This window comes from Tribolium madens, unplaced genomic scaffold (assembly GCF_015345945.1).
Source record: "Tribolium madens isolate multiple individuals breed KSU strain unplaced genomic scaffold, Tmad_KSU_1.1 Scaffold_91;HRSCAF=231;Tcas5.2_LG7, whole genome shotgun sequence".
In the NCBI taxonomy this organism is placed as follows: Eukaryota; Metazoa; Arthropoda; class Insecta; order Coleoptera; family Tenebrionidae; genus Tribolium; species Tribolium madens.
This window is the reverse complement of record NW_025401063.1, coordinates 17,520,258-17,532,808: the sequence shown is the minus strand read 5'-3', so window position 1 is coordinate 17,532,808 and position 12,551 is coordinate 17,520,258. Positions and strand designations below refer to the sequence as shown.

General features: G+C 30.0%; 1 protein-coding gene and 1 long non-coding RNA gene across 2 annotated transcripts in view; one reads left to right on the top strand and one right to left on the bottom strand.

Annotated features, from left to right (window-relative positions):
* Nucleotides 1-4,800: 4,800 nt before the first annotated feature.
* On the bottom strand, nt 4,801-6,168 carry LOC123011211. The gene is made up of 3 exons (XR_006413132.1): nt 5,894-6,168; nt 5,238-5,845; nt 4,801-5,179 (listed from the first exon to the last, which is right to left on the bottom strand). It is a non-coding gene; the product is annotated as an uncharacterized LOC123011211 (long non-coding RNA).
* The window catches only part of LOC123011210 (transcription factor kayak), a 30,047-nt gene continuing 23,228 nt past the window's right edge, over nt 5,733-12,551 (top strand). The window contains exon 1 of the mRNA XM_044408558.1: nt 5,733-6,046. Coding sequence (XP_044264493.1) covers nt 5,918-6,046 — 129 coding nt within the window. The 5' untranslated portion in view covers nt 5,733-5,917. The remainder of the gene's footprint in view (nt 6,047-12,551) is intronic.

Genomic DNA, 12,551 nt, shown 5'->3' with positions numbered 1-12,551 from the left:
TTTTTAGACATAAAAGTAAGTAAAATAAATAACCCCTATTGCATCATGTATTGTTTGTGCAAAGAAACACATTGTTGCTATGATTATGTAGCGAAGAATTCCTTTGTTTAGAGTTTGAAGACAAATAAAGAAGTTGTCGAAAAAGGGCAAACTATTTCATGTGGTTGTGCATTTCACCACAAATGAACTGTTCTGACCTTGTTAAGCTTAATATAGTACAAAACACTTGTCAGTGGATTAGCAAAGAAGAAACACAGATGGTTTTGGGCGGCGGTGCATTTTTTACCACTCAATCTTTCAACAAAATTACTTTTGTTTGTATTTTAAGTGGGTAACTATAAGAAATTGTAAAATAATGCGCAGTTATTTTGAGGTGAAACAAAAGCAGCAAATATTAATACTACAAATGAGTAAGACTGCTGATAGAACACACCTGGTGGAGTACATACCTGCGTAGTTTATAAATAAACAACACACCAACAGGTTATTATTTACTTTTACCTGAAAATTCTTGTAATGTTTGGCACAAGATTGTGTCAAAAAAATAATAAAACTTAAAATTGTAGTTTTATTGCATGGAGTTTAATATATCTAAATAACACATTTATAATCTGTTACCCACATTTGCATTACTATTTACGAACCACGCAAGTGTTAAAGCACAAAGAACCAACCAGTTGCCACAGCATGGAGTGACCGTATTTTTTCTTTGCATCAACTTTGATGTGTTTTATTTGTTAAGACACACGTGTTTCAGTTTCTCGCACTGGTTCTATTACTATCACATAGTATTTTCTTTGTGTTTGTTTATTTGAGTGGCAAAATTGCCGAGGAAATTTATTGTTACAGTTCGCTGCGTATTTCAGTTTCATTTTTACTATAAATGAGCTAAAATAAAACGAGCGCAAATGACTTCTTGCTACTTTATTTTGCTATAAAATATTCATACAACTGTATTTCCACACTAATCGAACCAAATTAAAAATAAACAGACAAATCAATAATAAAAATCTGTTTTCTTGTTTTGCATTGATACTAACTAAACAAAATATTAAACTTATTTGAGTGTAGTTAGTTTTTTTTTCTTCCAAAACATTTGTTATTTACTTAAATGCTTGTTTTTTAAAATTTTGTTTAATTACTTGTTACTATAACTTATTGTCAATGTTGTTTTTGCACAATATGTATGTAGGTGTACAGGGTGTTCCGTCTAAACCCCACATTAGAAGTATTAGGAGTTCGAATAATCGCATTTATTTGAAAATTGGACATAGCCATAATCCATTAAGTCTTCCTAAATGAAAATATTTTCAAGATGACGGCACTTCCGGTTGTACCGGAAGTCGGTCTCAACTTTCTTATTTTAAATGGAAAGCTATATTTTTTGCGTTTTTGGATAAATCGGTTATTTTAAGGGAGTTTTCATTAGCTTTTCCTATACCTAAATTTAGCCGTTTTTGAAATATTTGGAGTTTGTCCAATTTAAAAATCGGTAACTCTGCCATTCTTTAAAATTTTGGATTAGTTTTTTTTTTGGCGTTTGAAAGAGAAGGCTTAGATCTTTCTTCTAGGAGTTTTCAAATTTTGAAACAAAATTAAAAAACCCCAAAATTTTAAGGTTACTTTTGTAATAATTTAAATATCCATAACTCAATTTTTCCATATGAAATACCCCAATTTTTATTTTACTAAATGGAAGAGAATTTAATTCTGCATCGATCTGTATTAACATTCCCTATACCTAAATTTTATAATTTTTAAGTTATGGTGACTTTTTACTAAGACTGCGGGAAATCTATTAGCCGTTTTCGCATAGTTTGCTATGGAAATCAATAATGTCAAAATTGTTTCTCTATAAATGTCGACAGTGAATTATTAAAATATGGAGAATCAAATCTACTTAAACTTAGATTTAATGAATTTATTTTATATTTATGGAGAATGTAACAAAATTATGAGCAGAACATGATGTTGTTCATTAAAAAAATAAAAATAATAAATAATACTGGCTACTTGATAATTAATATAACTAATATTATGCGATCTCTTGAATTGATAATTAGATATAGTAGGCTTTATTAGGTTTTTAATTTGTATGAAAACGGTGATTATCATAGTTAATCAAGTTGAAGAGTCAAATAATAAGATTTCGAACAGCAGTATTCAATTAGAATACATTTTTTCCTTCAGTTTGCACTAGTTTATCATTTATAAAGAAAAAAACCGCCTACTTAAATTATAAATTCAAATGATCGCATGGTAGTACCTATAAATAAAAATTAAGTTTGAGTAATTTTGATTCTTCATATTTTGGCACTATTTGTTAAATAGTAATTTACTGTTGACGTTTATTTAGAGAAAATTTGGACATTTTTGATTTCCAAAGCAAACTATGCGAAAACGGGTGTGTAATAAATTTTCTGTAGTCTTAACAAAGAGTCACCATAACTTGAAACTTAGTAAATTTAGGTATAGTTAATACAATAATATAGTTAATATAATAATAATAATCAATGCACAATTAAATTCTCTTCTATTTGGTAAAATAAAAATTGGGGTATTTCATTTGAAAAAATTGAGTTATGGATATTTAAATTATTACAAAAGTAACCTTAAAATTTTAGGATTTGTTAATTTTCTTTTTAAAATTTGAAAACATGAAGAAAGATCTAAGATTTCTTTTTCAAACGCCAAAAAAACACATCCAAAATTTAAAAAAAAATGGCAGAGCTACCGATTTTTAAAGTGGAAAGTGCAGATCCAAAAATTTTTAAAACGGCTGAATTTCAAAAACGGCTAAATTTAAGTATAGGAAAAACTGATGAAAACTCCCTTAAAACAACTCGATTAATCCAGAAACGCAGTAAAAAATATACCTAAGAAACCTATAAGAAAGTTGAGACCAACTTCCGGTATAACCGCCATCTTGAAAATATTTTCATTTAGGAGGACGTAATAAATTATGGCTATGTACCAATTTTCGAATAAATACGATTATTCGAACTCTCAATACTACTAATGTGGGGTTTAGATGGAACAGCCTGTATAGTAGCATAGTATAGTTTTTAATAGAAAATAATTTTAAACGTGTCTCATTCCTGTTTTGGACTGAAAGTTGAAAACCGATTTAATCGATTTGAGTAATTCTTTTTTTATTATTTTCTTTATTTTTGCAGATTGATTTTTGTTATGCATTTTTGACCAATTGGTGACAAAGGCAGCAATGAGATTTCTTTTTTTACGTTTTATAGGTCTGATTGAACAATTTTGTTTTACTCGTAAGGTCAGTAATTAATTTTACAGTTTTTTATGTATTTTAATAAGTGTTAAGAGTCTGTAGATAAAACTTGACACACCCGGTATACATACATGTCGAGGATAGTTTTGAAAAATCTACATGTTATTAATTTATTAATAATTAATTTTTGTCACAATTAATTAACATAAATCCGGCAATATTTTACTTTTAGGAAGTATAAAAAAGTACATACAAAATAGAACCTCAATTAGGACAAAATGTTCATCTAGCCTTGCAAAAGTTCTTGTGATTTACGATTTTTACACAAAAATGTGGGAAATTTTACAGGGTGCTGCATTTTGGATGTCCGAATAGGGAAACTCCGAATCTAAGATGTTTATCCTAAAACGAGTGATACATTCTGGGCCTCATTTTTTGAGAAAATAATATTGGTTAAAACCGCATCCCGCTATCGTCTTTTGTTTTCGACATACTACAGACAAAAGTTGACATTTTGGCGAAATGTAAAAAAATTCATATCTTCGTTATTATAGGAGATACGGAATAGGAATTTAATAATGTAGTTAACAATTTTTTTCAGTCATTAGTTTAGCCGTAATAAGATAAACTTTTATTTTTTTTAATGGAAATTATAGGCGGCTATGGCAATTTTGAAAAGCTTATTTTTTTCTGATTTAAAAAATATATATTTGTAACAGAATATTTTTTATAACTATATTTAAAATATTTTGTTTGATAATAGTTGGCCATGGAAATACTAATTCACTCCAAATGTGTAAATAATAATTAATAAGAGTTTTGTGAACTGTAAAATAGATGAAAAAATAGATACGGTAGAAGCATTGAACAAATATGCAAGCGCCTCAGAAAAAATTATTACATATTTTTAAAAAATCTAAAAATAGGAAAAACAAATGTGTCAACAGTCAACACAATTAGAAAAACATTTTTTGACAATAAAATATATTTGAAGAATTAAAGCGGCTTTTTTTTACAACATTCTATGTATCACTAGAAGTTGCAATGGTAATGTTAGCTTGTTTAAAAACAAAGAAATGTTATTAGTCGCCATTAAGTTGATTTACGATTTAATTTGAATTTTTTTCATTACTTAGTACTTAGAAAACTCTTTCATTAGTGACACTGGTTGAATAATATAGTTTAAATCTTTTTAGTTGAAGATGCAACATTTTTTCATGGCCAACTGCGAACAAAAATCAAAGATAATTTTTTGCTAAAAATGTATTATAATAATTTGTTTCAAATATATATTTTTAGATAAGAAAAAAACAAGCTTTTTAAAAATGACATAACCATCTATGATTCCCATTTAAAAAATACAAATTTATTTTATTACGGCTAAACAAACAATTGAAAAAAATTGTTAACTACATTATTAAATTCTACGTAAAAAAGTGTCTGCATAATGTCTTTATTTCAAATCTGTGTCTTCTATTATAACGAAGATATGAATTTTTTTAGTTTTCGCTGAAATGTCAATTTTTGTCTATAAGTCGAAAACAAAAGACGATATTATTTTCTCAAAAAATGAGCCCCAGAATGTATTACTCGTTTTTGGCTAAACCTCTTAGTTTCGGAGATTCCCTATTCGGACATCCAAAATGCAGCACCCTGTACAACTGGTTGCCTACCACTAAGAATGGATTGACCTCTTTTATTTGTACCAATAAAGATTATTAAAAAAAAAAAGAGTCTAATACAAGAAAAGGGCGCTTGATATATGTTTTTCGTATCAATTTTTGTTAAAAAAATGTGGGTCGTAAGAGTGTACCTTCTAGTTCTAGTAGGTGTGTATTTTTAGTGAATCATATATTTATTCGTGCCAATTAGTAATCTTCCGTAACAAACAGGTGTGAAGGAAGTACAATAATTATTGTAGTAAACATCATGTTTGAGTTCCTGAAAAAAAATAATTTAAGATTATTTTAGCACCAAATGAGAAGTAAAATTTGTTTACTCCGAATGCCATATTTCCAAATAGCCGTACTTAATTAACACCATTGTGTTATTCCACCTTTATCAAGCTCATTAAAGTTGATTTCGAATAGGAATTAATGCATTGTGTGTATATCTCGGTGAACTATTATGTTTTTTATCTGAAACGTTTAAACATAAACTACGTAAAAAACATCTAAAATGAGTCATTCTTATCAAAGGTTGTGGTTCGCGTTTCCGGTGAGTGGTTGATACAGTAAAAAATTGAAACAAACAAAAATCGCTCCTCTTCAAAATTAAATAACATGCAACAAATCAGAAGCGAGTATGAGTCATCGTTCTCCGAAACCATTCTCCTCCTTGTTAGAACGTGACAGTTTCGTGTTCTTCCGCTTCACTTCGTTTCATTTCGTTGAATGTAAGTTTGCCATTGGCGAAAAGTTCTTTAGTCATTCGGATATTTTTAGTTGTGACATCATAGTCAGTGGTTCTGAGAAAGGGTTTCCCTTCGTGAGTCATCCAGTCGTGTTTTTCTTGTGGGCCGTGCGATTTTGCGCCGGAATCGGGGGGCTGTCGACGTAACAAGTGTCCGTTTGGGTGCAGGAGGCCACTCAACGAGCCAAATTACCTCTGAAACAACAGCTGTTCATTCAAGGTTAGAACGAGAGTTATTGAGACCATTGATAATAAATTCGGTGCGAAATGAAGCTGGAGTTGAGTGATGGCATGTCCAACAACTCGGACTTCTCCAACGACAGCCAGAATTCGCAGATGTCCACGGCGGACTTCATGACATCGATGGGCAACGGAATTCTGACACCCACGACGACGGTAAGTTGGGCTTCGCCTTTTATGGGCCTTGATTCGACCATCTGGGCTCGACCTTCACCGATTGTCGTTAAAATCCAATTAGACTACACAAGAATTGGATTTTGTTGTAAAGGAGACCGAGTGTAAACAATAAATTAACTTTCTCTTCTGGCTTTGTTCGCGTTGGGCCTCTACGCCCACTTTATGAAATGTGCTTAACACGGATCTAACCTCAAAATTCAATTGTTTTAAGCTACTGCCATTTGTTTATTTTATTCTTTCTGTTTTGAACACATTTTTTCATGTTGAGAAAAAATTTAAATGAAACGAATAAATCTTTAAATTTGTTTTTAATAACTTTCTAACTATTAATATGTTAATTGTCGCAAAATTACAATTCACATAATTCTTTCTATGCAAGATTTTAGTTCTCTTATGTAAATAGTCTTCTTATTTTTAAAATATTTTTGAGTAAATGAAAACGTAGACTAATTTTTATGAACGTATACTGGCGGATACGAAATTTTGGACATCAAATTTATGTCAGTTCAAGAAATGTCAATGTAATGCACGCTTTATTGTCATTATGATTGACGTTTGAAACTAAAATTTGAAAGTTTTAGTTGAAATTTATTTTTGGCGTCGATTTTCCGAAATAATATTGACAGCAATACGTGTTTTTATATAAGTTTAATAAATTATTTTGATTTGTTGTCATTTTTTCTAGAGCTATCAGGAGAAAAATTACAAAAACTGAAAGTGAAGTTAGTTGCCTAAGGCCCGTTTTACATTTTTATGTGCTTAACACGGATCTAACCTCAAAATTCGGTTGTTTTGGTATACTGCCATTTGTTTATTTTATTCTTTCTGTTTTGAACACATTTTTACGTTGAGAAAAAAATTAAATGAAATTAATTGATCTTTAAATTTGTTTAATAACTTTCTAACTATTATTATGTTAATTGTCGCAAAATTACAATTCACATAATTCTTTCTATGCAAGATTTTAGTTCTCTTATGTAAATAGTCTTCTTATTTTAAAAAATATATTTGAGTAAATGAAAACGTAGACTAATTTTTATGAACGTACACTGGGGACACGGAATTTTGGACATCAAATTTATGTCAGTTCAAAAAATGTCAATGTAATCCACGCTTTATTGTCATTATGATTGACGTTTGAAACTAGAATTTTAAAGTTTTAGTTGCAATTTATTTTTGGCGTCGATTTTCCGAAATAATATTGCCAGCGATACGTGTTTTTAGATAAGTTTAATAAATTATTTTGATTTGTTGTCATTTTTTCTCCAGCTATCAGGACAAAAATTACAAAAACTGAAAGTAAGGTTAGTTGCCTAAGGCCTGTTTTACATTTTTATGTTACTCGAATGACAAATCGTCCAAAATTCCGTGTCCGCCAGTGTATGTCTTGTTTAGATTGTTACGTTTAATGAAATGTCAAAAAAACATTTAAAATATACCAGTGTGGAAACGTATAATATTGCAATAATGCACCCGAAAATATGGTCAATATCAATTGTTAAATGTCAAAAATATGGTCAATTTGTCTTGGTTTTTAATTCTACAAATATTGTTTTCCTGTTTCGTGGTTTTCTATGGTGGCTAGTTATTTTGCGGTTTATGGACGAGATAGTACAGTTGCGGCCGTTGAAAACTAGCAAATCCAAAATTTTGTGGTTGTAAAATGCCCAGAAACTAAAGTTACTAAAAAGTCATTTAAATAATACGAATCAATGCCAAAGAGTAGAAGATTTTACTCCAGATCTGTACTTAAATTTTGTAGACATAAGTAAGTAATAATTTGCATAAATTTTCTTGAAATTTGAGATTTTGGAGAAAAAAATTAATATGCACCTCGGCACTGAAGTAATTATTCATTACTCGTTTATTTATTTAAAAAAAAAACTCCAGTAGGCGAACGTATGTCGTCTTATGTATTGTCCACCAATGAGTTTCACTTATCTCTCCTCTTGACAAGTGGGTAATTGAATTAATCAAAGACATTCAAAATGTTTTTGTCAAAGCACTTCTTTTCAGTTTTTTTTTAATGAACACACGTTATTAAATTTGACCTCTAGTCTATTATGTGCAACAAATCAAGTTAGCCTTATATCTCCAAAACAGATGTGGGTAAAAATTTGAAAAATATTGGACGATGGAATTTAAATTATTTTAGCCTCACTTTTCATATATTTTTTGAGCCACGAGTATATTCAGTACAGTATAAAATAATGTAAGAGACACGTTCAGGCTACAAAAATAAATAAAAACCGTTTAAACATACAAAATAGTTATTATGTCAAGACGATAAAATTGAATTTTATCTTTGAGAGCAATTTAGCGCCGAGGCGTCAGCCGAGAGACCTTTTTTATGCATGGCAACGCCGCTATCTAAATTGAGATAAATAAATGTCAAGAATTGATAAACGTAAAACTTTCAAATCGGGGGTAAAGAAAATTTGGCTTTTCGAAAGTGCCATTTTGTGATATTTTGTGTAAAAGTTGCTACCACATTTCTGGGCGCTCTGTATAAAATTTGATTCAATCCTCACTAATTTTGTAGTCAATTTGGTCGATATTTATAAATGTCAAAGTAAAATTCAACAATGAAATCTAATGTCAAAGATCGTTAGCAACCAACAACCGCAGATATACAACAATGGATGTATTTTTTATCATCTAGACGATAAAATTTTATTTTAACATGAAGAAAATAGTACATAGATAAAAATCGATTTTAACATAGATGATTGAATAAAAGTAAATAAATCTGGTCAAAAATGTCATAATTTTAATAGAAAGAGCAGAACCTTTCCACTAAACAATGTTTTTGTTTTTTCTTAATTGTGAATAGATAAATATTTTTTTTTGGTACAGTTACATAATTAAAATTTCGGGCAATATTTTTCTGTCACTTCAAAAAGTTCACTACTTTTTACTGTCATCATTACTGACATTTAACAATTAAATTTTTCTGTCGGTGACGCTATTTTTAAGTCAAAATGACATAAACATGACAAGAGTAAAAAATGAGGTTATTAATGTAAAGGTTGTTTTAGAGTTTATATTATGAAAATGACAATGCTGCCCGAAATTTTAATTCCGCAACTGTACGAGGAAATTATGATAGGGCTAATCAAATTTGATTAACAAATCAAATTAATTTTACTAAATCTCTATGTCAAAATGGTAAATACTGTTAGTCATTTTTAATGTTTTATTTTATTTCAAAATAAAAGGTGTGACATTTTATTACATATAACAAAATATGCAAGACATACAGGGTGATAAAAAAGATTGTAAAATATTTAAGTAGGTTATAGTAGGGACCAAGATAAACAAAAAAGTCTTAATAAACATGGGTCCGCAAGTAACGATTCCGGAAATATCAAATGTGACAATTTTTAAAATTCTTACTCGAAGCTTCTTTTTTTTTTGTTTGGACAGACTGCAAATAAATGTTTCAAAAAACGGATAATTTTCAATATCTCCTTTGCGGACTCATGTTTATTAAGACTTTTTTGTTTGTTTTGGTCTATACTAAATATTACCTTTCTTTTTTTAACACCCTGTATTTATGAAATTTTCACAGCACTCTTGAGCACTTTTTTTACTCTTGTTACAAGGATGGTCAAATGCGTTTAATAAAACGAATTTTTAAAGCGACTTAAAAGGAGAAAATTTTAATAGTGGATATTAGGATCTTCCCCTCCCGTATAAAAGTTTTTAAAAATATCTTCATTATTTTGAATTCTTGATTATGGATTATTAAAAGCATAAACACGGAAAGTAGCTTGCTATATGCAAAATTTCTTTTCCAACGACCATATACGAAACATCATAACGCACAATTACATATGCGCGAAAATTGGCAATATCGTTCGAGGTCAAAAACCTGTGCGATTTGTCTAACGCACAATTCACACTCGAATGTTTTGTATTTTTTCATTTAACGTATTTTTTTTTTGTATCCATTATAAAAAATAAATCGTTATTCAACGTATTTTTGTATCCATTATAAAAAATAAATTATGTAAAAAAAATATGTTTGAAAGAAAAAAATTATTTATGGTCGTAGGAAAAATAGTGTACAGAACTTGCAGGAAAGTGTCTAACGCACTCGCGGTATTGCCTGCACTCGGCTAACGCCTCGTGCGCAACTTTCCCGCTGTGCGTTATTTATCACTTTCCATGCTCGTTATGTAATATACTATTTTATTATTCATTTTAAAACGTAGCCTTATGTGTATGTATTCGTATTAATCAATTATTTTGCTGCAAAATTGCGAAATGTTATTAACATTTGTAAAATAACTACTTATTTTTTTCAAAAAAATTCTGTGTATATATGATAAAATTTTGGTTCTGAAGTCTGAAACGGAGAAACAAAAACTTTGAAATAGATTTGAATTTTCAATATCTTAATCATTTATTTTTTAACTTGAAATTATTTTGCTTAGAGACAGTATGTGATTTTATATTCTACTCAATACAAATAAATGTAATGTATCTAGTACTTTGTACATTCTCCAAATTGAACTAAAAATAGACGCTTGAATGCACACGTTTATGGCATATTACGCGTATTAATAATTATAAACTCTATGCTGCTTAATGAACTCACTTACGGCTTTGTGTTATTATAAGATTGACAACTTTAACAATTTGTTAACTTTCTCGCAATAATAGGCATTTTTTTTTCTTTTTAAGAATTGAAATGTCTAGACTTAATGATATTTTAGGGGAGTCTATTGTTGACCTATCTGTTTATGCTTGAAAACAGTGGATCATAACTTAACTCCAAACAAAGATTAGGAAACCTCCTGAAACATTTATTTCTTTCTATATTTACTTCAAGTACGTCAAGAAGAGGTGGTTTATTATTATCGTAATGACACGGAGTGCATTTATCCATCTCGAGAGCATTTTAAAACAAAACGAACAGTACTTGACACCTCTCCCTTCATGTAAATGTTGTACAGTTGCATGTGCCATTTTTCCGACAAAATATGCACCCCTGTCCTTTTATTGATCTAATAAAAGGGGAGTCTACAAGACATGGGGGTGGTCAGTCAGCGGAACCGCGGTGGGACGCCTGGCTCCAGCTCCTGGCGCCTGTTTTCGCCATCACGCACATTTCGCATCGGCGACCTGTCTCCAAGGTGTAATTTGTACCGGCGGCGACGGCATTAAATATGCACAACCCTCTCCGATAGTAATTTACATTCGAATTTTTATCGATTGAATTATACTTGATTGGAAATGTATTTCACATTTTCACCCTCACTCTTTGTGTGGCAACCCTAAAACTAGTTCTCCCCTGACCTTGGCTCGACTAATCGATAAATACATTCTCTGAATGAATTTCAAAGTACACAAAATGCTTTTGTCGTACTACTTTGCAAACAATGGCTTGTTTCGGAAAGGCGCAACGATGTGTTTATGAAATATTGTTTTTCAATTCGACACACACCTAGAAGTCATTTAAATATCTAGTACAAAATTATTTTTAAACCAAATAAAGTTTTTTTTTCTGTTATTCTCTATGTTGAAGCACAAGTAAATAATAATACATACATACAGAGTGTTCCAATGAAAACGAGCCATCCCGAATATCTCAGAAACTAAAAAGACTGCAAAAACGCCGAAACAGGTCGATTTTGTTTCTGAGGGGGACATTTTTTGACGCAATTTTTAAATCACCCCCACGCACCCCACAAATTTAAATAGCACCACCCTAGTTGTAGCACATCAAATGAAAACTATTTTAACAAGATTTTTAAAACTTTTTACCAAAAAATAACCAGAAAGAATTTGCAAAAAAAAAACGAAACAGGTTCATTTTGTTTTTAAAAAAGACATTTTTTGACACAATTTTAAAAGCACCCTCACTAAGCCTTTAACTCTTCCCACCTCAATTTCGGAATTTCAAATGACACCGACTCACGACAGATCAAATGAAAGTGTTTTTAAAATGTTCTTTAAGCCTTTTTTCTAAAGTTGAATGGGATTATCTATTCATAAGATATTCGCAAAAGATAATGTTTCTAATTAGTAATTACTTCTAATAAAAACTATTAAAAAAAATTGCAAGAAATTTACTAATATTGTTATAATAAGTTTATTATTGAGGCTGTAACAAACTTATTTTTATTTTTTTATTTTATTGTCAAAATAATCGGACTAAAGAAAAGTTTCTTATAATTTAATGTAAGTATCTAAAAAATAGCAATATAGTTCTTAAGTTCCTTTGTACAGGGTGCTGCATTTTGGATGTGCGAATAGGGAATCTCCGAAACTAAGAGGTTTAGCCAAAAACGAGTAATACATTCTGGGGCTCATTTTTTTGAGAAAATAATATTGGTTAAAACCGCATCCCGCTATCGTCTTTTGTTTTCGACATACTACAGACAAAAGTTGACATTTTAGCGAAATCTAAAAAAAATCATATCTTCGTTATTATTGAAGACACAGATTTGAAACAAAGACATTATACAGGCACTTT